Source organism: Amphiura filiformis, chromosome 19 (assembly GCF_039555335.1).
Source record: "Amphiura filiformis chromosome 19, Afil_fr2py, whole genome shotgun sequence".
In the NCBI taxonomy this organism is placed as follows: Eukaryota; Metazoa; Echinodermata; class Ophiuroidea; order Amphilepidida; family Amphiuridae; genus Amphiura; species Amphiura filiformis.
In genome coordinates this window covers 21,269,567-21,295,917 of record NC_092646.1, presented here as the reverse complement: position 1 = coordinate 21,295,917, position 26,351 = coordinate 21,269,567, and the positions used below count along the sequence as shown (strand labels likewise).

Genomic DNA, 26,351 nt, shown 5'->3' with positions numbered 1-26,351 from the left:
CAACGGATTCAGGTCGTATGGTTCTTTGCCGAGACAAAGTCGGACAAACTCACTGAAGCAATGTTTAGGGAACGGTTTAATGTAAATTATGCACTACCCAGCCGAAATACAATCCAGCAACTAGTGCTGAAATTCCTATCAACTGGATCTGTTCATGATCTACTTCGGGCAGGACGTGGAAGAACAGGAAGATCGGCTACAAACATGGATGTCATACGAAGAGCGGTGGCGAAAAGCCCAAGGTGATCAGTACTTCGACTTTCAATGGAGAACAACGTACCGCATACAACTGTTCATCGAATCCTCAGAAAAGATCTTTAGTAGTTTCCATATAAAACCCAGATAAAACAGAAAATGAAGATTACGCATTGAAAACAAACAAACAAACAATCAAACAAACACAGCCAAATTAAACAAAACAGATTTTAAAATGATAACACGTTATATCATGTTCACATCTCAAATGACGAGACTTATTTTGCGTTTATAAAAGTGGGTTTTACGGTACTGTAGATATCCATTAATTTCATGCCAAAGGGTCATGACCACATAGGCATGTTTGGTATCATAACATTTCTAAAAGAATTATCTACATACTGTGCAATTTTTGTAACAACACTATTAACCCAACGCAAGTTATGGCCAATTCACAATGTTAAGGGACTTTTGGGACACCCGGTACATGCATTCAGGAAAATTTCCCAGCTCTATCAATTAAGAATTCCTCCAACAACGGCTTATTGGGCTATTCCACTTGAAATCCACACTCCCAATGTGGGAGGTTCAAATAAAGTCCTCCACAGAGGGAGTGTGGAATTCAAATAAGAACAGGCAATACATGGATGCTGAGTTTCTCTACCGAAAGTCTGTTTGACCAAAATTCCCACAATACAATATGCGTGTTCTAACAGCGCGTTCATTAGCACCCACGATCTGCAAAGCGTACATTATGCATTCCCGTGCGACGTACACTATCGGTTGTTCTAGGACACGCAATAACAGACTCATTTCGATCAAACTGGCTTCCAGTGGGGAAACCCAGGTTATGTGTATTGGGAAAACATCCTTTCGAATACTCCAGTTGTGGAAGATATCTAGGTAAAGCCATATACAGAGGGGAGTATGTGTTTGAAAATAATCAACCCAAGCCAATTCCATTTGGAAAATATACTCCCTCTGTGTTAGACTTTTCTTAAATATTCCCACAGGGGTATATGGCACACTTCAAATAGTCTGTTGTGAGTCTCATTCCTGTTTGCCATCGACACTATGTACCAAAATGGCCTCATCCCAATGGCATAGTTCAGTAACCACAATTAAACAATCATAGTGAAAAATTTGACCTCAAGCTGCAGAGTATGAGTTTTTGTACACATTTTCAAAGGTCATTCAATGAATGTATAAATGTATTGGGGTTAAAGAACTGTGCCCTGATAGATGAACATGTTGTGGATCCTAGTGCATGCCCCAGTCAACTACCACTCACTTGTTTTTTCTTTACATTAGTGATCAATTTCTTCAGGAACAGTAACGACCTGTATTACAAGTCACAACATACAAATCTTAAACAGTTACAATATATAGAGGTCAGGGGCTTTCATCAAACATTTTTAGTGCATTACATAAAAAAGTCTTAAAATATCTCCACGTGTTTATGTCTACCCTATGCCTAATTGCTGTGTTTGGTCGCTTGTGAAAAATTCACTATGACATTTTATCGTATTGTTAGTCAATTTTTGTCGCCAATGAAACATCACTGAATGAAAAGGAAGCAAGCAGCAAGTTTGCGAATTTAACGACCCAAAGATGGACAAGTATTTTAACACAGATGGCTGCCTGTGCTCCTGAAGTAGCTTCAAATGTATGTTTTCTTCTATTTCGGTAGAGAAATTTAGCCCAATTTTCTGAAGTAAGGAAATTTCCTGAAAGTATCTCTGGAGTAAGTAAACTTTTCATAACTTTGTGAATTTGCTCTTCTTGGGTTTTTTTGCACAATCAAGAAGTTGTAGACAATTTTTTATCCATCTCAGATGTCTCTTCTCATTGCAAACCCACATAGTTTGGGCTTTTACAGTTGAAATACATACACCCCCTATTGAAGACATTACCTTATCCTCCCACACAGGGGGTATAGATTTCAAATAGAGTCACTCATTCAGGTAAACCCATTTGAAATTCACACTCCCTGTGTGGGAGATTAAGTTCATGCCTTCCATAGGGGGGGGGGGTGGATTTCAACTGGAATAGCCCATTTTGGAAACCCCTGCTGTAATGTTTCTTCCTTTAAATTTCATAATAATATAACATTGTTTGTTTTCACGATATTTCTGTGCCACCGCTTCTGTGTCTACTTCCCCCTCTTCTCTTTCCAAGTATCGATAACCTCCTCGTCTGCGTATTCCGTCTCCTTGTAGACGTCCGTTTGGTACCACGCATCCAGGTAGAGATGTATTGCTGTGAACTCATCAGGGATTTGGAACTCCTGGAACGGAAAAACAACAAACAAGGCCAGTCAGAATAGGTCAAGGATTGCCAAATAGTGAGTCACAAACCAAGAACCGGAATGGAAGTTGGCAGGGATAAAATAATTTTCCTTTTTTTTTGTATTTCCTGGGAAGCCACATTTTACTCCCAAGATGTGTATGGAAAGTCCAATTAGCTTAATCGGCAAGGTGTTAATCTCTGGTATGTGCATGAGTGCTTGATGGTATAAGTTTGAGAAGTGTCCATAATGGAAATTGGGCTATAGTCTATATATCTACCTCGAGTCACTGGCACTAGCTTTGATGTTCAGTGTGTGCTGCATTGGCTTAGCATGGTTTCTTGTGTGTACATATATGCGACACGTTCATCGCACACATATGTATACGCACCAAGTAACGCTAAGCCAACACAGCACATGTTGAACTTCACAGCTAGTGCCGGTGACTCAAGGTAGATATATAGACTATAGCATGAAACGCCCAAATTGGCAAAAAAGTTACTGCTAAAAACTATATAAATTTTAGTATCAAACAACAGTACTTTCTAGGCTTTACAATTAATGCAAATTTGATAGCATTGAAACAAACTGAAGTTGATTACTTATTACAAATACCATATAAGTGCCCATGGCATTTAACAAAGCCATATTAGTGGGCGTTTATTTTTTACATCATTTATAAATCAGGGGTGTGAGAGGCCTAAGACAAAAAAGAGGACAATTACTAAAAAAGCTGAAAAACAGCGTAAAATCAGGGTAAAACGCCAAATATAAGCTGAAAATAATAGAAAACATACAAATGTTAGCAATAAAAAAGCGGTCCTCTCACACTCCTGATAAATTGAATGTTTATGACATGAATAATCACTAATTTTCAATCACAAGGTTACCAAATTCGGAAGATTGACAAACAAATTGGGTGATCGTTTTTATAATACTACATTGGGTGATCGCTTTTATAATACTGTATTTTGCAAGTAGAAAATACCCTGGTTGGGCCCTTATTGGGCATGGGCGCTTCAAAGAACACATACGGTTTGACTTCGAATCGACAACAGTGAACACCCCACCATGGCTACTGGTTGGGTACTCCAGATCACAACACATGGCCATATGGAAATTTCAAATTTTTAATAATCCAAGATATTCAAAATTGCAATTTTACATTTTTTTTGGATGATCACTTAATCCTAAACCTGCCAGGGGCTTTTTGGCGACAGGAAGGGAAAGAAGGAAGGAATAAAGAGAGAAAAGAAAGAAAGAAGTTGTTTGCTCTGGGTGGGATTCGAACCCGAGACCCCTCGCATGCCAAGCACGGGATCGGCGACACTTTGCCACGGGTCTTGGGCTTCGCTGGCCAGCGAAACCATGCCGCGATTGCATCATCACACCACGTGTGATGCATGCACAAACAGCACATTTATCAAGTAGTATTTTGTAGTACTCAGGCGTTGTAGTACTCAGGGTTAAAAAAGTCAGGTCCTTACTTTGAATTCAAAGCCAGCCACTCTGACGTGGTGAAGTTTAGGCAGCAGACTGCAGTCAGCAAGACACAGTTGTGGGCCATTGAGGAATGGGCCCTCTGGTTTATCTTCATCTGATAAGAAATCCTCCAATTCTTGCAGCCCGTTGATTAATTTCTTCTTAAGAATCTCATCTTTCTTTGGATCCCAGTTCCTACAAAACCTGTGTATCAAAAAAGTTACAAGAAAATTATATTATTATTAATAGTATTTCGAATTAAATTTGTTTTGATGATCTACATTAGCTACATGTTTTATTTTGCAAAATGAATTTTTGCCAGATTTTCAAGCTTTCGGTGATGGTGAGCTTTTAGGGTCATTTTCAGCATTGGCCATAGCCAGCATCGCAGAGCAAATTGCTACTCAATTTCGATCACTTTGCTACACAATTTTGGAAATGTGTAGCAATTTTATGCCATAGACTTATACAGTGAAGTGTGCAAATGTAACAAAAATCAAGTAGTGCAAGCTCAATGCTATGCATTATAATATATGTTTAATATTTTACGTCAAACGCTGGTCATTTTAGCCTAAAAAACAACAACCAAAAGGCAAAAAAATCCCCCTAACTAACCCTACTTGAAAATTAAATCTACCGTAAAACAGGGTGGTTTTTTTGTCGCCTTATCTAAATGTACTACACTATAAAGTTAATGGGAATTAGCATTGTTTGCTCAACCTATCTTCTGATTTTGAGCATGGTTACATGCTTCAATAGGTGTGACAACATGACACATTTCAACTTCACATTTTGCATGGTTGCTACACACTGATTAAAAGGTCCTTACTCTCAAGTTCATGAGTCAATAAATCATACTAGGCATGTAGGTGTTGACTACTTGTTATCTCACTGCAAAAAATTGATTTCAATTCTTCATTGCTCATCAGTTCATGCCCAAGCCAGATCATTTTTATTCCAATTCAATTCTAATGCATTGGAATGAAAGTCACCCAAAATTCATTTCAATTCAATTCAAATTTCAGTGCATTGAGTTAATATTAGTGTTGATGTGAAAACGTGCATCATTTTGATTACCAATGAATGTCGGCTGTATAGTAATTTCACAAACAATGTGTTAATTCTTTTCCATCTACATACATGTACATGGTGTGATCAATCAAAAAACAGTCTGAAGTCGGTCATATTCATTTTTCTATTTCTTATAGGCTTGTAAACTGCATTTTGTATTAAAGCTACATTTTGCAGAAAACCCCATTGAATTTGGACAACCAGTTCAAAAGATATGGGCAGTTAAGAGTTTCCGCTATATCTCAAAATCAATATCCGACTTTCGACTGATTGTGCTTGATCACATCACACATTATAAATATGCAATCTTTAAAAAACATTGACACTTGACGGTATGACATACTTGCCGGTTAAAAATCTCTCAATTCCATATCTTTTCAATATGAGTGCTTAAGCAGCTTACTCACTTCAAATTATAATCATCTCTCTTTAATTAACAGAGCTACCACAGAAAATCAATTTTGAAATGATGTGACTTTTCCATTAGGGGCTGTGCTATTTAATTATCTGTAAAATAAGTGGATTCTCGCAAAGTGTAGTCAAGAACAGATCAAATCAGTGGTATACGAATCGGGTCAATTTTAAGCTTCAAATCCTCTCATTTGCCATTATAATGAACTAATTAATTTAAATATTTTTATGCAATATCTATCTACAAATGTGACGTGTCATGTCAAAAGGAGACACTTTTGGGCAGGTTATCAATTTTGAGGTTTTTACATATCTTAAATATATAGTTATTTTGCTCCCCAACGCTGTTTTCCCCAATGAAATCGGACATTCCGAAGCGAAGATATTGTGTTCGTAAGTTATGGTATTATAAAATTGGAAATTGAGATATCGGCCTTTAAAAATATTATTGACAATGTTAAGAGTAGGAATTGCCTTGAAAAGTGTCTAAAAAAACAAGATGCCAGTTATATTCTGGTCTGAAACTATCAGACAATATTTTTAACATTAATAACATCACAAATTCGCAACAAACTCAAATTGTGAAAAAAATCACCCCAGGCAGATTTTTAGCTATTTCTCCATTTACGATCCTGCCCAAAAGTGTCTCCTTTTGACATGACACGTCACAAATATCATTTGTATGCTTCAAAATGAATAACAGCCATTACATGTAGTATATCAAATTTTATCGGAAAATTTGATTACTGTGTGTGTGTTTATCTATCACAGGTACATGGTGGTTTTCCTTGTTGTACATTTCCACAAATCACGGCAAACGATCACTATTTCCATTTCAAATGGCGCACATTTGGGTAGGTGAAAGTCAATAAAATTTTACTATCCAATATAGAGAGCATCCTAATTAACTTATCAGGGAGTGTAGGATGTGTTGTTGTGGTTATTTTTCGTATCTACAGATTGGAATCAAGATTGGCCGATTCATGGAAAAATTATCTGCGATCGACATAGATTCAGAACTTTGGGTGATCAGTTCTTCACTAGCAAAGTGAAACAATTTTCTACCTTGGGGTGGTGGAGCCATTATTGGCTGGGCAAATCATTTTTGGCAGGTTTAAAGGGGGGGATTAAGAGAATTTACATTTTTAAATGAACTAATCACAAATTACAGTCCAACAAATATAACAAGGTACTGTTAAAATTGGCTGCCCCTCAGTAATCAAGCCGTCCTATTACAAACAAAAGAAAATGTCTATGCTTTTAAATTTGAACATCAATTTAATGGTAAGTTTTACATGTGCACACAAATATATCACAAGTCATTAATTGCCCAGTTTTTCTCCTAACCATTGGCTTCTATGGGACAGGAAACTACAAGAAGTCACTGGAGCCAATGTTAAAAAGTCACCTAGTTTTTTTCTCTTCTTGATTTCTAGAGAGGAAATGATCAAAGTTGTGAGGAAATCTTCAAAAGTCTCCCAATTGGGCTATCAAATTGCAGGTTTGGCAACCCTGCCAACAGCTTGCAAATAACACAGCCAACACATACACTATGGGCCAAAATGGACTCATTCCCAAGGCATGGTTCAATAACCCCTATATAATTGCCATAACTCAAAATTTAACCTCAAGTTATGGAGCATGAGTTTGTGCACCCAGTATATTCAAAGGTCATTCTATGGCAGAAGTAAGCAATTTGTAGTTAATGCTCTGCGTGCTAGCCATACATTGTAGATTATTTTTTCAAAATATCAAGAGCCATCTCAAAAACCACTGAACCAATACTATAGAAAAATTATTAGATCTGTGTACATCGTGGAACATTCAACAACGCTTGTTACTCTGTGACTAATCATGCTAATACACAAGCGTACAGCGCTACCTTACACGTCCATATTGCGACTTGCGAGGTTATCTGCATACAACAGCTTACTATGCACAGCCACGCAAAGAATATGTTCCACGATGTACACAAATTAAGTAATTTTTCTATAGGCTTGTTTGTACTCATTTTAATGTATTTTTAATGCTGATTCCAAATATTGTCATGAAAATGAACAATTCTGAAATTTTTAAATTAAATTTGCTACTTGTCCTCTGCAGTCAACACCCGCATGAATGGGTTTTAAAAAGAACTGTCTCTTACAGTTGAGCATGCGCTAGGATCCACAACATGCTCAACTATCAATCCACAATTCTGCAACCCCAATACATTTGTACATTCATTGAATGACCTTTGAAAAACTTTGGGTACAAAAACTCATACTCTACAAGTTGAGATCGAATTTTACACTATGATTGTTTAATTGCGGATAAATTGTACTATGCCATTGGGATGAGGTCATTGTGGTCCATAGTAATGTTCGTAATCCTAGTCTCTTGACTGATGATACTGATGCCTGCCAACAATAGCAAGGAATCAATGACATTTTCACACAGTAGGCTACATTGTGGACATGCATAACTTCAAATGAGTCACAGGCTAGTAACTTGCAACAGCTGGCAAGGGTCTAAAACAAGGGTTTAGAATCCAAAACTGCCAGTCCAGACCAAAGGGCCATAGCCGGCAGAGTAACAGTATTTCTCCAGTTTCCAACCTTAAATAAAAAGTAATTTAGGGCCATAACATTTTTTTTTCAATTTTGGTAAAATCGGCCTTAAACATCGGGTCGGTCGGAGGAGTACAACCCAGAGGAGGCTTAAAGGCATTCCTACAATGCACTATGATTGGGAAATTTGATCAATATAACCTAATTTTAAAGGCAAAGTCCCCATTGCCACACACACACAAAATGGTAATTTTAAAACTGCAGCCAACGAGCTAATAGTTGAGACTTAGGAATGATATTTGATTTTCTTACAGGAAACATTCATATTGTCCCACTGCATTAATTTTATTCCTAAGTCTCGATTTTGTGAATGTTAAATAATAGGATGAAAACACCAGATATTTGCACACAATTCCAATGCAAGGTATGATCAACTGTACTATATGTGTACAAAAGCCAGACATACAAGGTCAGAAACCCCATTGGGTTGTGGGAATGTCTTTAAACATCCTCTGAGTACAACCAAACGAACTTTTTTTTGGCCTAATGTACCATATTTATAAGTGCTGACTATTTTAAGTACAACTTACAGATTAAATGCATGGTAGATGTCAAGTCCTACTGCGTTTGCTTCCTCGTCTTCTGCTTTGAGAGGGATGTCGGTAAACACTTGCTCCAGGTAGTCGGCCATCTCCGATACATCTGTGAATTCTCGCTCAGATACTGGATCTCTTAAAACGGGTGGAGTCCTCAATGCACCTAGTGGAAGAGATGATGTACAGGTGTATAGTCAAAAATCAAAGCCCAAAAGTGGTCTTAATTCCAGGGTTAAGACCACCCTTACAATGTACATTGTAAATGGTCAGATGGCGAGTTTTCCAAAGCCTTAAGGGGGTACTACACCCCTGGCCAATTTTGTGCCTATTTTTGCATTTTTCTCAAAAATTATAGCGCATTGGTGGTAAGTAAGATATGTATTATAGGGCAAGGACTACAACTACTGCACTGAAAATTCAGCAACTCAAGGCAAGTAGTTATTGATTTATTGATCAAATATTGGTTTTCCTCATTTTTGACTGTAACTCCACAACTATTGTCTGTGCTGAAATAAAATTTCCAGTGCAATAGTTGTAGTCCTTGCCCCTATAATATACATATCTTACTTGTCACCAATGCGCTATAATTTTTGAGAAAATGCAAAATAGGCACAAAAGTGGGCAGGGTGTAGTACCCCTTAATTGAGAATACTTTAAAGTGCCCTTTTATGAATGTATGCCAAAAATTGCTAGCCCCCATCTCAGCTGGCAAAATGCTCACCCCCTCTCAGCTGGCAAAAATGTGTGCCCCCCCTCCCAATTTTACCATCTCCCCAGGGCTTGTAAATTACTTGCACTGCCACTGGCTACCTAATTAATAACCATATCCCTACAACAACAAAGTACTCAAATCATTGATTTCAGGAAGTGATAGTAACTTTATATTTCCTGCATTCAAAATAATAATATCAATACTACTGTACATGTACAATTGTACATGATCAACATTGATGTAACTCCCAATTCCAGAAAAATACAGTACAATTTTTTTTTTTGGGGTGGGGGAATTAAAAAATTATCCTATTTTGCCAAATAACAAATAGCTCAATCCTAATCTTTTAGATGTGAACTACCAGAAAGGTAAATTTTAATATGTGGGTCAAAACACGCATTTTGGGATGATATTTAAAAGTACATGCTGTGACACAAAGTTTAATATCATTATCAGTCACTAGGGTTGGGATTTTCGGGTAATTTCGTGTCTGGTACCCGTTTATTTTTGGCGGGTACCGGTACCAAATTGCAAAAAAACAAAACACTTTTTTTTTTTAAGTTATTTATTTTTTCGGCTAGGATATGCTAGGATCATTCATGGTTGACTTATAAAAAAATAAAAAAATAATAATAATGCATGATGTTTTGTGTTTTTAATATGAAAATTGATATTTTGTATTCATGTCATACTCTATTAATGATATTGATATCAAAATGCATTCAAATTCAATGCAATTTTTTTTTTTTTTTTTTTTTTTTTTTTTTTGGAATTTCGGGTATCCGGGCATGGATTTCTTGCCCAGGTACTAGGCTACCCGGGCGGGACTCGAATTCCCGGGACTCAGTCCCTACCTTATCAGTCACACATTTCAATTCTAGCAAATGCATTTTCTATTCTACATGTGTACATGCATTTCATTATGCCAATTATCCACAGTAATAGAGTACTTTATTAAATAGCTGTCATATATGCATGTATGATGGGTGATTTAACAATGATGCTGTGCTTAATTTAAAAGTAGTACTCCAGTTTAACAATTTTTTAAAAAATCAATTCCAAGATAGCAAGGAAGTCAAATATGCTATGAATCAGGAAGTCATTACACCCATGCATGCACAAGCAGCCAAGTTTCTTGCTGTAATAACAACTTTGATCTATTTTTGTAGGGATCAGGCACCAATATTAAAGCTGGAATGCTTGTTGGCACACATGGCAGTCCAGATTTTGTAACACACCATACAGGCTGTGAGGTTTTTGATTTTAAATTTGTGGTTGTGCATGCACAGCTTTGAAGAAGCAGTCCACAATTTTGTACATTTGTGTTGTAACTGTTTTTACCAAGTGTAACAATACATGCTTTACAAATTGAGAAAATAAGGACTGTTAGGACGCAACCTGTCACAATACTTGCATTTAGTTGAAGACTGAGCATGCCTAACTATCTAGGGAAGCATTTAGGACTCTAAGGGCGAGTTTCCCGACAGGAGTCTTATTAAGCCGTAGTCTTAAGGTGGCCTTGAGGCTACTAAGCCTAGCCCGCTCTCGAAGCCCGAGTCTTAACTCTAGCCGGATTTCTTCAACGCAAATTCAACCTAGTCTTAGTGGCCTTGCAGGCTTAACGCTTGACAACCTCGTCCCTTTCAACCAGCGACTTAATTGTATAGGCTGTTGGAGGTAGATGTACATAAGCTGTGGTCCTCACGGTTTACCAGTACTAACAAGGTTGCCGTCTCATTATCGCAATGTTCCTGGCGCAAAGACTATAGCCTGGACCCAGCGGTCTTGTGCTTGGGCTTATACCGTACACAACTTGATGCAAGAATATTGTGTCTGTTTTGTGTCTTTTATGTATTATTTTATTTCCACTTGACTTTTTATGAGTCCAACTTGTATGAATGATACGCCTATGCTTTATACTCGTGATTTTTTCTTTGCATCCCAAAAAGGGTAAAACTGTAAGCCTAATGGAAAGGAATCTGTGATTCCCCTAAAAAGGAAAGCAACCAACGTGCTATCTACTGCTGATAACAGTAGTCTTCTCAGATCTCACATGAAGTTATCTCTTGGTACAATATTTATAAATATTTAAGTAGAAGATAGCAATATTATATGCATCTTATCCGTAAATTCAGTTTTAATACTGCATGCATTATTGTTTCGTGTCAAATATTTACTATATCTTTACCAATTTTGTCCTTCTTCTATTGGTATAATATAGGCACTCCAAAATAATATTGTAATAGGCCTACGTATGAAAAGTACGAGTATCAAACTAAAAGGCTTGGATAGGGACAGGTGGTATCATATAGGTCTTCATATTGATAATGATGATGATGATGATGATGATCATGATGATGATGATGATGATCATGATGATCATGATGATGATGAAAGAATTGTTTTTAAATTATATCGTTGTTAAAAAACCATCATTCAAAATGATTAGGTCTTATGATAGGAACAGCTACTTAAAAAAATTCAACTAACTCAAATGAACACTAAAATAAAATGCTGAAATGTTCAACTAAATCGAACAATTACCTACCCACAGTGGCGTAACTAGACATTTTCATTTGGGCTGGGGTGGGGAAAGCGGGGCAAACATAATAAATGAGGGGCAGGCATCGTTCATGCTGTTTGGGTTTGTAAGGGGTGGAGTGGGTCTGAGGAGTTATGGGATCTGCTTGGAATGTGTCCCGGAACATTGGCGTAGATTTATTTTTGACATGGGGGGAGGTGGGATTGAAAAAAATTATGGTACAAATGCCATATTAAGCTATTAAAGCTGGTGACATATAGGCCAATGGTACAAAAGTGGGATAAATGCAATTTATTTAACCTTAAAAATTGAGTTTTTAAGGTTAAAATGACCAAATAATGAGGTTAATTAATAACTGGTCTCTCAGAAGTAGGCCTAATTTACCTTTTCATTGAGGGGATGGGCAAGTAGGGGGCAAGAGCCCCCCCTAGACGCGACTGCTTAATCATGTTAATTGAAAGACCGTCAAAAATATGAAAGATAAACTTTGCATTACAATTTAAATAATTTGTAAATTGAAATAGACCAAGGCTTACGACCTAAGACCTGCTCTGAGGCAGGGCCAAGAAAAGCCGATGTAAGCCTGGTCTAACAGGCTTGCGTAGACGACGGCTACAGAAGACTGATTTCGAGAAATGCAAATTTTACTGAAGCCTGGGGCTAATCCTACAAGCCTGGCCTCAAGGGCTAACGAAGCCTCGAGGCTATGGTAGCCGTGCTTGGGAAACACGTTTTCAGTTAAGCCTGGTCTTACGACCTCTTAAGCCTTGAGGCTAGACAAGCCAATTGCTAAGCCAATCGTCGAGAAATTCGCCCTAAGGGTCTAAGGGAAGACATGTGTAACTACCAACTTTACAGCTCTATGAATGTAAACTTGTCCAAGTGTGTCTTCCCTTTAAACCTCAGCTTCAGCCAACTCAGTGCTGAAGAAGTGACCTCGGATGAGGCACGAAAATTCCACTCGTAAGTGAAATTTTACTATTGCTTGTGTGAATCAGTTTGAAATTGTTCTGCATTAATGGGTCGATAGTGACAAAATGTAATATGCACACTGCACAGAGCACATCCAGATCTTGCAAAATATGTTTATTCTTGACTATCGACCCATCTTTATCCAGTTTATTCTCAAAATGAAAACAAAGGGAACCTGTACAAAGTAATTAATGGGAGTGTCATTTGATAAAATGGGGTGATACTGCAAAGGATTCTGGGAAGGGTAAGATATATCTTCTCTGATCTAGGAGTATGAAGATAAAACATATGTGATAGCACTCACCTGATTCTAATTTGGGATTAACTGTGTAGACGTCAAACGGACATGTTCCTTTTGCATTTTTCAGACATAGTATCATGTATATTCTCTGACAAAATGGACAATCTCCCACTCTCTCTTCTCGCTTGTTTCCCGCTCGAGCTGCCTGTAATTTGTAAAATAATACAAAAAAAGATTAAAATATTTTATGCCTTGAATAAAGACCAGTACATTTATTCCATGAATTAACTATATCAGTCTCCTATTTTCATTCGTAAGTGGTGCAGATTATCTTTCCATTACAATTTCAACATTCTGATGATGCATATTCGTATGTGATGCGATCAAGCAAAATCAGTCGGAACTCGGAAATATTGATTTTGATATAGCCAAACAAAGGAAATATTTCTTTTGTTTGGCGAAGTTTTTAATTGCTCATATCATTGGAACTGGTTGTTCAATTTCAATGGGGGTTTTTTGCAAAATCCAGCTTTGTAAGTGCTTGTAACTATCCTGTAAGAAACCGAAAATTTTATATTTCTGAGTTCGACTTAATGCTTACCTTTGGATGAATTTGTAGAAGTCTCTGTGTCGAAAATGCCCGGTACAAACATAGAAATGACCACATTGCTTCAGTCCTGTTTTAAATATATCTTCCGTACTCCAATTGTTCCAACGTGGACGTCACATCGTATTTCATGATGATGATAGTCTCCTTCACAGCCAGTTTGTGTCGGTCTGACACTCATCGATCCTAACAAACATGTGAGAGCCACATACAGTCTGGCCTGAGACTAATTTTATGAATGAACTAATTTCATCACTCGTGACCCTTTTCAAGAGTCATACACATGTGCGATGGAGTTAGACCAGCCATTTTGCATACAGTGCGTTCTGCTTGCTAGTGAGAAAAATTACTTTTTGTTGACGTTTATCAAACAAAATTTTCGATAACGGGTAATACAGGATTTCAACATGTTGTTTTGAGGAATAACAAAAACAAAGCTTTTTTCAGGAAGTTTTTAGTTTATTTCAACTGTTGAGGATCACAAGCCAAGATGAGTGAATTTGTGATGAAGTTTTCTTGTTTCAACGATAGTACGATACGAGATGTAGGCTAGAAAGATCATACGCATGCGGCGCGCAGTGGTGTTCTTGGATTCTTGAATTCGCTGGTATCGTTTCAGACTGTCTTGGCACGTGTAGGTCAGACCGGGAGTTTCAATTATTGGAACTGGTTCAGGCCCAAAACATGATCATGTCAGTACTTACTGGGTATTTTGTCTGGGACTGAATATTCGGATTATGGTGATTAGTCATGCAGTGTTGGACATAAGACATTTTGTATGCATAACATTTTCAGCTTGCACTACCGGTACTTGATTTTGGTTACATTTACCATGTTTACACACTTCACTGTAAGTCTATGGTGCCCATAAAATTGCTACACATTTCTAAATTGCGAAGTGATCAAAATTGAGTAGCATTTTGCTCCGCGATACCGGCTATGTCCAATGCTGGTGGTGATGGTGTACAATGTATGTCTGTCTGGTCTATACGAAACGAGACCGTGTGAATTTAGCCTACGTCCAGTATCCTACATGTAGTACTATCACTCACACAAGGAAACCTCTTCATAAATTCACTCACCTGACGATCCTACATCATCAGTTGAAACAAATATCTAAGTTTCCAAAAACAACTTTGTCATTCCACAAAACAACATGTAACTTCATTTTAAATAAAAAATTGAAATCCTACTATTACCCGTACGGTACGTACGTATTATATTTAAAATTTTGTTCGATTTATGTCAACCCCTGTGCTTGACCTTACAGGGGTCAAAGATATGCATTAGGGTGCATCAAACGCCCCTCATGTCAACTGATTTTTTTGTACCTAGTCTTAAAATATGCCATTTGTCAAAAAAATAACCTACACCAAGTTTAAATTCATTACAATGTTGTCTTCTGGGTCCACCGTGAGCCTATACCTTGAACGTGATATGCTGCACTATGCAGCACATTAGCCATAGGGCAATTATTCTAATACACAGATTTAGGTACAAAATAATGGCTGCCATTTGCTTTACTTCTGGATTTTGAGTATTTTGGGGAATGTTGGGTCCTTTTTCAGTCCCAAATGATATTATAAGGATGTGACACCTGTTGGGAGTGGACATGACAGTGTTACAAAAATGTAATAGCTGCTCTACATGTATGTATCAACATTTTAAATCAGTCATTGCTGCCGTTTAATATCTAGACTAGGTTACATAAGCATGTGTGTGGGCATTTGGCAATTTCCCTCTATGATTATTTATAAATGTATTAGAACTTGCCAGTTCATATATATATGCAAAACTTCTGCTAATTGTCATATAATTTTACGCTTACGCAAGCGGGTTGGGCATGCATCTTTTACCTGTCCTGCTGGACAACTGAAAGATTTTTAAGGGGGTACTACCCCCCCTCCCCACCGGAAAGGAAAGAAAGAGAAATAGAGAAGAGAAAAGCGAGAAAAAGAGAAGAGAAACGTTAAATTGTGCATAATTGAGAAGGCATACCCTGCACAGTCGGGTCGATCGAAGGCCTAATAGGCGTAGGATAGGTCTCTAAATATTTTAGGCATTGCTTGAAGGCAGGTCCTCGGCCCAAAAGCATGTGAAAATCATAGTACCGTACTGCGAGCCTGCTGATATAAAGCTCTGATAGGCCTATATATGCAGGGCCCGTCACATGCCACCAAAGTCAGTATTAACACAGAGTCAATGCTGACATCAATCCATGCATGCTTTAGTAGGCCTATATAAATTGTGTGTCTCAAGTCTTACAAAGTGTCAGCATGGTCAGTGGACCGTGTAACATTTAAAATTTTGCAAATTGAGTTTGGGCCCTTTTTTTTGTTTTTAAAGCAATGATATAAATGGTCTAAAAATGATGCACTAAATGGCTTCAAATGGACCTTCATTTTGCAAAATCCCCCCCTCAGACACCCCTACATGTATGTACATGTACCTTCTTTGGCACACTTTTTGAGTTCATCGTTTTAATTGATCGTCTTGCACCCTGAGTTTCCACTGCACCGGATGAAAAGGTCGATGATCACCACTCCTTTAGCCAGAATGGCTGCTATAAGGAGGAAACTACTGAAGACCTCAAATTAACTCACGGCACCGACGGCATATTGCCGTGGGTGCCCACTCCCACTGCCGTAATGCCCTCAAAATATGTCCTTTACCGACGGCAGTCACTTGCCGTGCCCTCGAATGAAATTGCCGTCGGTGTCCCAGCCCTGCCCCTTCATTATAAATCATTAACAAGTACTGGTTAAAACCCCGAAAAATTGTGGAAAATTAAAATCAAAAATCTTGAACACGATCGCTATTTTGAGCATCGTAACCCAGCAAACAATCACAGTATACACAATAGTTTGTTGTGAATTAATATTCATTACCCCTACGTAAGCTTACATATTCAGCCAATCACATCGGCTTTTATACATTATCTGGTTGCTAGAAATCTGACTTCATTTTTCCGATTGGTCAGAGAAATACCTTCAGCGTACTATCGACCAATCAGAAACGCTGTTAGTAACTAAGCTTCCTCGTGTCGTGAACAAAATCCGAGCGCTGGGCAAATCAATTGATCTCTCGATTAGCAAACATTGATTCCCATTGCAAACCGATGGCGATACCCTTCCGGTTTCGTCTTATCTTGTACATGTGAGCCCACCTCTAGATATGTTTTGAACGAAATGGTTTTTATCCTGGCGAATTTGATCAATATTATTACCAAAGTTACAACTGTTTCATCGCTGTTTCGAGTCAGTTTTGCATCTCAGAACTACATGTAGGGATCGCAAAATTTTAAGTAAATGAAAATGTTGATTTTTGATTGTTTTGTATTATTTAAGCAGGTTTTTTGAGCAATCAGGTTAGTTTTAGTGTAAAGTTGAGAGTCAAATTTTACTTTGGTGTAGAATTCAGCTGACAGCAATGCATCTGTTCACTTTTGAAAAATTGCCTTGGTGCCCTTCTCAAATTTTCAACAGTTGCCATGATGCCCTTTTAAAATATTACAAATTGCTGTGCTGTCTTGCCTTTTCAGTGAAAATCCAAGGCAATTATCAACTTGCCCTAAAAAAGTTGCTGTGCCCCTTCAGATCCTTACTGGGGCTGCCTACGTATGCGTCGTAAATAACTGGCTGTTTTCGCTTTTGTTTTCGGACACCCGTACACTTTAGGCCTATATTGTTTTAAGTAATAACTTAATGATTAGGCCTACAGTAATAGTGAATAATGGTCCAAGAATGGCTTCGATTGGGCCTTCATTTTCACACATTTCGAACTTTATCTAACTAAAATTTTATACAATAATAGTGTCAAAATCGTCCACCAAATGGCTTCAATTAGGCCTTCATTTTGCACAATTTTCCTCATACACCCCCCCTGCGTATGTATAAAGAAGTTACCCTTTTCTTTATGCTTTTGCTTTGGATACCCGGAACTTTATGTTTAAAAGCAATTAAATTTATACAATAACATTGAAAACTTGTCCACGAATGGGAAATAAGCCCTCGTGGTCATTTCACAAATTTTCCGCTCTTTCAAACTCAAATTTTACACAATAATAGTGTCAAAAAGGTCCACCAAATGGCTTCAATTAGGTCTTCATTTTGCAATTTAAGTTTCTCACTTCTCACATCCCCCCTCAGAAACCCCCCTGCTTCGCGCAAGCAATTGAATTTATACAATAATATTGAAAACTTGTCCACGAATGGGAAATGAGCCGTCATGGTCATTACACAAATTTTCCGCTCTTTCAAACTCAAATTTTACACAAAGTGTCAAAATGGTCCACCAAATGGCAGACCTTGTCTTTTGAGGCGAGTGAGAGTGATCACTCGCCATCACTCGCCTAAAATGAAGCTGAGGAGAGCTTTTTATCACTCGCCTACATTTGGTGTAATAATAATACAAGTGATTAAAATCACTCGCCTACAGCTCACCTGGCAAGTTTTGAGGAAAGTGATTTGTCACTCGCCAGCAATTTACAAAAGACAAGGCCTGAAATGGCTTCAATTAGGTCTTCATTTAGCAAAAAATTCTCACTTTGGAGGGGCACATCCCCCTCAGACATCCCCTGTGTCGCGCAAATCTCATCCTTATTTTGCGCCCCCCCCCATATTTTTTTTTCTCTCTGGATCCGCGGCTGAATTTTGTACCTATTTTTGCATTTCTCTCAAAAATTATAACGCATTGGTGACAAGTAAAATAAGGACAAGGACTACAACTACGTAGCATACCTGCCAACATTGAAAACCTAGAAAACAGAGTACATGGCGAACGTAGGGCGCGAAGCGCCCGTAGTATCGCCTCTGACGGCAGGGGGTCCACGGGCCCACTTAAGGGTCCCTGGTGGGGTCCAGGGGCAAAGCCCGTTGGGGGTTGAGGGGGCGAAGCCCCCCCCCCAAACCTAGAGGGTTTCTACAATGTAAAAACTCTTAGAAGCCCTTTCACAGAAGACACATTTTATAGAAAAACAACAAGAAGAACAAGGTGAAAATGAAGCCCTAGGTTTTTATACACTTTGAGGAGGGATTTATATTCCATATCTAGCAACAATTTCAACACATATTTGATGACTACAACCTTTGAAAAAAAATGTGCAAAAAATAAGTTTGAAAAATATGCTTCCTTCACACAGAAAATGTGCTTTTAAAAATGCAGTTTCCTATACTTTTGTACATAACGATCATTCGTTGAAGAGATTTTTTGGCTTTATAAAAAGGCCTACATGACTGATGGGACATTGATATGATGCACAATACAAAGGTGAAAATTTAAAAAAAAAATCAATTTTTCTTAATTTTTTTCAAAGTTTTTGGCGACTTTGAAGAACCTCTAGACCTATTCTGAAGGTTTGCATTTGAGGAGGGATTTATACTCCATATCTAGCAACAATTTCAACACATATTTGATGACTGCAACCTTTGAAAAAAATGTGAAAAAAATGTGAAAAAAACATTCTGTGACCTGTTTTTACAAGTTTGAAAAATATGCTTCCTTCACATAGAAAAGGTGCTTTTAAAAATGCAGTTTCCTATACTTTTGTACATAACAATCATTCGTTGAAGCGATTTTTTTGGCTTTATAACAAGGCCTACATGACTGTAGGACACTGATATGATGCTCAATACAAAGTTAAAAATTCAGAAAAAAAAACATTTGAAAAAAACATGTCAAGGTTTTTGTTGACTTTGGAGAACCACTAGACGTATTCTGAAGTGCTAGGATCATTCACAGTTAATTTGAAAAAAATTGGAAAAAATTACAAAAAATTACAGTTTGTTATCTTTAATATGAAACCACTAACTAATGTTTGCCTCTTCATCTATCACATTATTATACATGCAATGGTTTTCCATGCATTTATAATATGTGCTAGATGAAGAGGCTAACATTAGTTAGTGGTTTGCATATTAAGGATAACAAACTGTAATTTTTTGTAATTTTTTTTCAATTGTTTTCAAATTAACTGTGAATGATCCTAGCACTTCACAATAGGTCCAGTGGTTCTCCAAAGTCGCCGAAAACTTTGGAAAATAAATAAAATTAAAATTAAAAAAAAAAAAAAATTAAAAAAATTTTTTTTTTTTTAAATTTTTTTCCCCAGAAAATCGGAGTACTCCGATTTTCGGGGTTTAAAACTCAGGAAATCGGAGTAACTCCGCGAAAATCGGAGTAGTTGGCAGGTATGCGGTACTGTACTGAAAATTCAGCAACTCAAGGTAAGTAGTTAAAAACGTTATTGATTTATTGATTAAATATTGGTTTCCCTCATTTTTGACTGTAACTCCACAACTGTTGTCTGTGCTGAAATAAAATTTCCAGTGCAGTAGTTGTAGTCCTTGCCCCTATAATACATATCTTACATGTACTTGTCACCAATGCGCTATAATTTTTGAGAAAAATGAAAAATAGGCACAAAATTGGGCAGGGGTACAGATACAACTGCATATATTTTCATGGCTGCTGGCTAAACAGCGATCGCGGATTAAGTATTCATTACCGGGACTGAGATATGCAACATAAATTTTCGATGTTTGTACCAGGGATTTTCAGACACAGAGACTTCTACAAATTCGTCATTTTTAACTATCACTAAATGTTTCGGACCGGAATTGAGGTCGGCTAAAAAGTAGCCCATTTCGGGGAATGTAATTGGTGCACAGGGTTTGATTTAACTTGTCGTGCCCATTTTCGACAACCTGCTACACAAATATCAGCTTGTATAGCAATATTTTACAAAATAAATGCTAATATTAAACTAAGAACATCACCTAAATAATATTTTCGCTAAAAAATTGATGCAATTTTTCAAAGTAAATATAACCCTGTTGGTGTACATGTCACATTTTGAATAGTGAGTGAGAAGTGACCAAGTGTTGGGTCTTACTCAGAATAGTGATGGTGCTTGGAGTTGGACAACTAAATAAGCCTCGAGGGTACCCTGAGTAAAGATAGTCACTTGTGCTGAGCATCAAATTGGTCACTTATCGCTCACTGTTCAAAATGTGACATCTACACCAACAGTCCCCGAAACTGTCTACTTTTTAGCCGACCTCAATTCAAACATTTAGTGATAGTTAAAAATGCGACCCCCAACCCTTTGGTTACCTTTGGACGAATTTGTCGAAATCTCCGCGGAGTCTCCGTGTCTGAAATTCCCCGGTACAAACATCGAAAATGTCGCAATTCTCAGTTCCGGTGATGATACTATATCCGCAACCGCTGTTTTCATACATGAATATGCATATCTCTGACCCCTGTAAGGTCAAAAACGTGGCGTTGATTTCAACCAATCCGATCCACCGTTTAATAAGCAGCTTGATACTGACGTCATATCTGAGGTGACCAGGAGGTACCCTGAGTAAAGATAGTCACTTGTGCTGAGCATGAAATTGGTCACTTATCGCTCAAATTGTTCAAAATGTGACATCTACACCAATTACAGTCCCCGAAACTGTCTACTTTTTAGCCGACCTCAATTCCGAAACATTTAGTGATAGTTAAAAATGCGATCCCCAACCCTTTGGTTACCTTTGGACGAATTTTTTGAAATCTCCATGAGTCTCCGTGTCTGAAATTCCCGGTACAAACATCGAAAAATGTCGCAATTCTCAGTTCTCGGTGATGATACTATATCCGCATCGCTGTTTTCATACATGAATATGCATATCTCTGACCCCTGTAAGGTCAAAAACGTGGCGTTGATTTCAACCAATCCGATCCACCGTTTAATAAGCAGCTTGATACTGACGTCATATCTGAGGTGACCAGGAGGCAGGAGCTACCATTTTGGTAAACTGAACTCGACTCGTGCGTTCTTTTGGTTCACATAAATCGAACAAAATTTTCAATAACGGGTAATAGTATGATTTCAAATTTTTATTAATGAAGTTACTTGTAGTTTTGAGGAATGACAAAGTTGTTTTTGGAAACTTAGATGTTTGTTTCAACTGATGATGTAGGATCGCAAGGTGAGTGAATTCGTGAAGAGATTTGCTTGTTTGAGTGATAGTAGGATACGGGATGTAGGCTAGTCCTCTGTGTTTGACCGGCTCCGACGTCCCAATTCACGACGTCTCAATTCGTACCTGCTTACCAGACAGCAATACTGCGTATTGCTGTATGGAACCAGATATAACCAGGAGGCAGGAGCTACCATTTTGGTAAACTGAACTCGACAAGTTTGCGTATCTAGTTATGGTTCACATAAATCGAACAAAATTTTCAATAACGGGTAATAGTATGATTTCAATTTTTTTTTAATGAAGTTACTTGTAGTTTTGAGGAATGACAAAGTTGTTTTTGGAAACTTAGATGTTTGTTTCAACTGATGATGTAGGATCGCAAGGTGAGTGAATTCGTGAAGAGATTTGCTTGTTTGAGTGATAGTAGGATACGGGATGTAGGCTATAGTCCTCTGTGTTTGACCAGCTCCGACGTCTCAATTCACGACGTCTCAATTCGTACCTGCTTACCAGACAACAATACTGCGTATTGCTGTATGGAACCAGATATACGGTACCTCGAGGGCACGGTGGCTTAGTGGTTACGGCCTTGGACTCATAATCCGAGAGCTTGCTCGACGTGCGTGGGTTCGATTCCCCGTCCCACCACCGTGTTGCGCCCTTGGGCAAAGCGCTTTGCCTCGCTTGCCTCACCACACCCAGGTGCAATGGGAAGCTGTTAGGGGTAGTCACAGTCATTGTACTGATGTACCCTGTGCCACTTGGCTGCAAACGTGGTTCCGACATATTCTAATAACCGCGCCCCGGCGGAATAAATTATGTAAAGCGCTTTGAGGCTGTTTACGGCATAAAGTGCTGTATAAATATCTACATTTATTTTATTTATTTATAACTAATTCGGGTAGATCATGAAGATTCCATTCCCGGATGTCATGTGCGGAAAGAAGCTGGTTCTGTGTGATAATTACTACGGGATCCTGAGTGCGGTATATCATCATGGTCATTGTATGTGGTATTCATTGTATTATATTTTAACGATTGTGGTTCCGGAGTCCAACAGAGGGCCGGGCCCGGGCGCGGGCGTTGACATCAGCATTTTTAGCTGTCAATTTGAGGCCTCGAGAAACACCACATTTTTCTGCAACACTGATTCATCTACTAACATGAAACTTAGACTTAAATATGCCTTAGCCATATTCCATAGAAAATAAATAATTTTAGACAATTGCTAAGTAAGCTTACGGTAAACCATTGTGAGTCAAAGGTCACCAAAAATATGGAGAAGTCGAAAAAGTGGGTCAAAATTCACTGCTCTAAATTCGTCCATCAGTCCCCTGAAAACGCTCCAAATATCATCCTTACCTTAACATAAAATTGAATTTTAGTTGGTTTATCCCCTTTTTCCCCGCCTTTATCATTTCGTGCTCCGGCTGATGCCATAATTCCTACAGTTTTTGAAGCACTAAAATGTGCAATCTGGTATACAAAATACACGTATTGGCCTATAGCGCGCCGTACTATCAGTTTCAATACAGTAGGCGTACGCTGTGTAATGCAGAAGCTTCGCCCAGTAAATTTTTAGGAGGGGGCATAAACGAGTAGAATTTTGTGCTAAATTTAACAGAAACAAGCCCTGTTTATTGCATTATTGCTACCATCAAAGTTTATTATAAATTGTATAAAGCAGTGATTTATTGGTAAATACAATAATGATTTGCTTACATTTCATTTAATATGTGTAATTTGTGCGTCCCTCAAATCAATTAAGAAATTTACCCCTATATGCATAATAGAAGAGTCCATCAGGAAGCTCAGCAGGTCATTCCTAAACATAGGTCAACAAGAACTGTCTTTAAAAAAGACAACACCACGGATGAATAGGTTTCATGTTAACGTTGCATTTAATTTTGAAAAGTGCCTGGAATGTCGGGCTGGAATACTAGAATGTATAGCTAACTGATGAGCTCTAATGCTGGTAATTGGGGTTTTCATGTGGGGGTGTGGTGGGTTGTGTGTGTACTAATTAACCAGGTGGAAAATACCGGTAGGCCTATTAAAGAAATAAAGGCCTATTGGAAAATACTGTGAAAACACTAGTATCATGGAGCTGAATTTACGTTAAAAAAATGTGTGCTACATTTAATTCATACTTGTAACAAAAACCTCATTTGAGATCCACCAAGTTTCACAACAATCCACGTACGATTTGACCTCAGATGACCTTGAATTGACCATGAGAATGTTTGGTGCTCAATGGTGATCACATCCACCAAGTTTCATGACAATCCAACAATGACTCTCATTTTACATCAGATGACCTTGAACATTACCGGCCCTATAATGGTTATCACATCCACCAATTCCATCTATCTAGGCCTATACTTAATAGTTGACCTCAAATGACTTGGCATGCCATTTTACATTTCTAGTGCTTAATTGTGATCACATCGATTGTAATCATGGTAATCACAATCTCACGATCTATACTCAGTTCACCTCTGATGACCTTGACCTGATCTTGAACTTTATTGCGCTTACATTCACCATGTTCATGGTGATCCAACACACCAACAATAATGCGCACATAACAAACCAAACATCAACTCCTACAACTTCATATCAACTCTCTAATTCATAACTCCAAACTTGTGATGACTTTTTGTCTTTTCTCTATCATTAACCAATGTGATTGAAAACTGCAGTGTAGTTTTTTATAATGGCTAAAAAGTAGCTAAAACTAAAAGTAATGGCTCCAGCCATCCCACTCGCCTTAAAAGCGTGACATTTATTTAAAAATATCCCAAAAATATATGCTATTCGCCATGTATTAAAACTTTACTGTTTAGACATGTGCTGCTATTGCAAAGACTTGATTCGGCTGAATACAATCTTCACTGACTTCCGGGCTTCACTTCAAAAATAAGTTTAATCTTTATAAGCCTAAAAGTCCCCAAACTATGATCCCCCTGAAAACGAGTCAAATTCTATATACTACATGTACTGGTTTTTTTTCAGTAGTATTAGTAGGCCTATTAAAAGTTTTTACTATTTAGACATGTGCTGCTAGTTCTCGGTGCTAGTTGCAAAGACTTGATTCGTCTCAATCCAATCTTCACTTCCGGGCTTCACTTTCAAAAATAAGTTAAATCTTTCTGAGCCTCAACTATCACTAATAATCCCCCTGAAAACGCGCCAAAATCATTCTTACCTTTGCATAAAACTGAATTTTAGTTGGTTTACCCTCAGCATCATTTCGTGATTTTTGTCCTTTTGCTGCCATAATTAATTCCTAGTTTATTAAACAGCTTGAAGTTAAATGCGGTCTGCGACAGTACACTACACTAAATCATGCTAAATACACGACACGTATAGTTTTCTGTACATGGCGGCCGAAAAGTAACCAAAACCGTCAACCGAAACCATTGACTGGGTCATGGCCATGATAATTATACTGGTTGCTCACTGATGCAGAAAAAAGGGAGTATATCGACTTTTCCTGAAATATTTTGTTTATTAGTCATTATCTATTTTAATTTTATTAATTAATCATGCACTATTTTAATAATAATACTATTTCCCTGTTAAACCATGTTCAAAAGAGTCGAAATATTATTATTTTAGGCCTTCAAAATGACTTTAATTTTAAAACAAAAACACTGAAAAAATTATGACTTGAGCGAATGTATCGAACTTCTAACTCATCTTCTGTGCCTACATTGGTTGCTTTCGTCCCCCTCTGCATACCGTCTATACATGTATAGGCCTACCTACTACTCCCTATTCCAGAAAAATACAGCACTAATTTTTGGGGATTAAAAAAATATTATCACGTTCTGCCAAATGAAACACAGCTCAATCCTAATCCTTTAGTTAGTCCTAACTGGCAATAAAAGAAAAAATTCACTTTCTACTAATTTCTTGAAAAAAGAGCCAAAAACATGCATTTTCGGCATAAGTTTCTGACAATCGAGTCACAAAAATCAAAGACTTGGAACAAGTCTAAGCATTCAAAATCTTGAGTATATGCCGAAATTTTGCTATAATTTTCACTTTTTTGTGTTTCTCTAATTAAATTATCGGTTATTGGAATGAAACATGACTTTTCCAAAAATTAGACTGCATTTAACTGAAATTAGTCTTGGTACAAGTCTTTGGGCTTGATTGTCACAGCATACGAAAAACACCCTAAAAACGCATGTTTTTGGCCCTTATTTCCAAAAAAAGACCAAACATTAAAATCTGACTTTTATTGCCAGTTAGGACTACCTAAAGGATTAGGATTTAGCTATTTCATTTGGCAAAACCAGATAATATTTTTTTAATTCCAAAAAATTAGTGCTGTATTTTTCTGGAATAGGGAGTAGCTCTTGTTATAGTTTATTACAGCTCTCCCCAGACATATGACTATATCTCTGATATCATTTATAACCTTCACCTTTTCTTTCACCAAATACTGCATATACGTAATACGATTGCTAAGAAAAACCTGAAATGCGCGCGAATGCGAGCGGGTACTGGTGGCACTCGGTCGGGTGCGGGGGGCGGGGGCATTTCCAATATTTCTTACCCATCAGTAAAACCCAAAATTACGAAAAATTCCGCTTTTGGGGCAATTTTGGGTAAAACTGGTTGCTTTTGCCACTGTTCTTCCAGGAGCGTAGCCAGCCTTTTTGGTCAGGGGGGGGGGGGCAAAATAAAATTTCGGGGGCACAGACG

General features: G+C 37.8%; 1 protein-coding gene across 2 annotated transcripts; it reads right to left on the bottom strand.

Annotated features, from left to right (window-relative positions):
- Nucleotides 1-1,421: 1,421 nt before the first annotated feature.
- LOC140141035 (chloride intracellular channel protein 4-like) lies at nt 1,422-24,988 on the bottom strand. 2 transcript variants are annotated; one of them, XM_072162815.1, is made up of 5 exons: nt 24,844-24,988; nt 13,122-13,263; nt 8,586-8,754; nt 3,970-4,168; nt 1,422-2,482 (listed from the first exon to the last, which is right to left on the bottom strand). In XM_072162815.1, the coding sequence occupies exons 1-5, from the start codon at nt 24,913-24,915 to the stop codon at nt 2,348-2,350; spliced, it is 717 nt and encodes a 238-aa protein (XP_072018916.1). In that variant the 5' UTR covers nt 24,916-24,988; the 3' UTR covers nt 1,422-2,347. The 2 variants fall into 2 exon arrangements, with proteins under 2 accessions (XP_072018916.1, XP_072018915.1); XM_072162814.1 differs by lacking the exon at nt 24,844-24,988 and adding an exon at nt 22,998-23,167.
- Nucleotides 24,989-26,351: the final 1,363 nt, after the last annotated feature.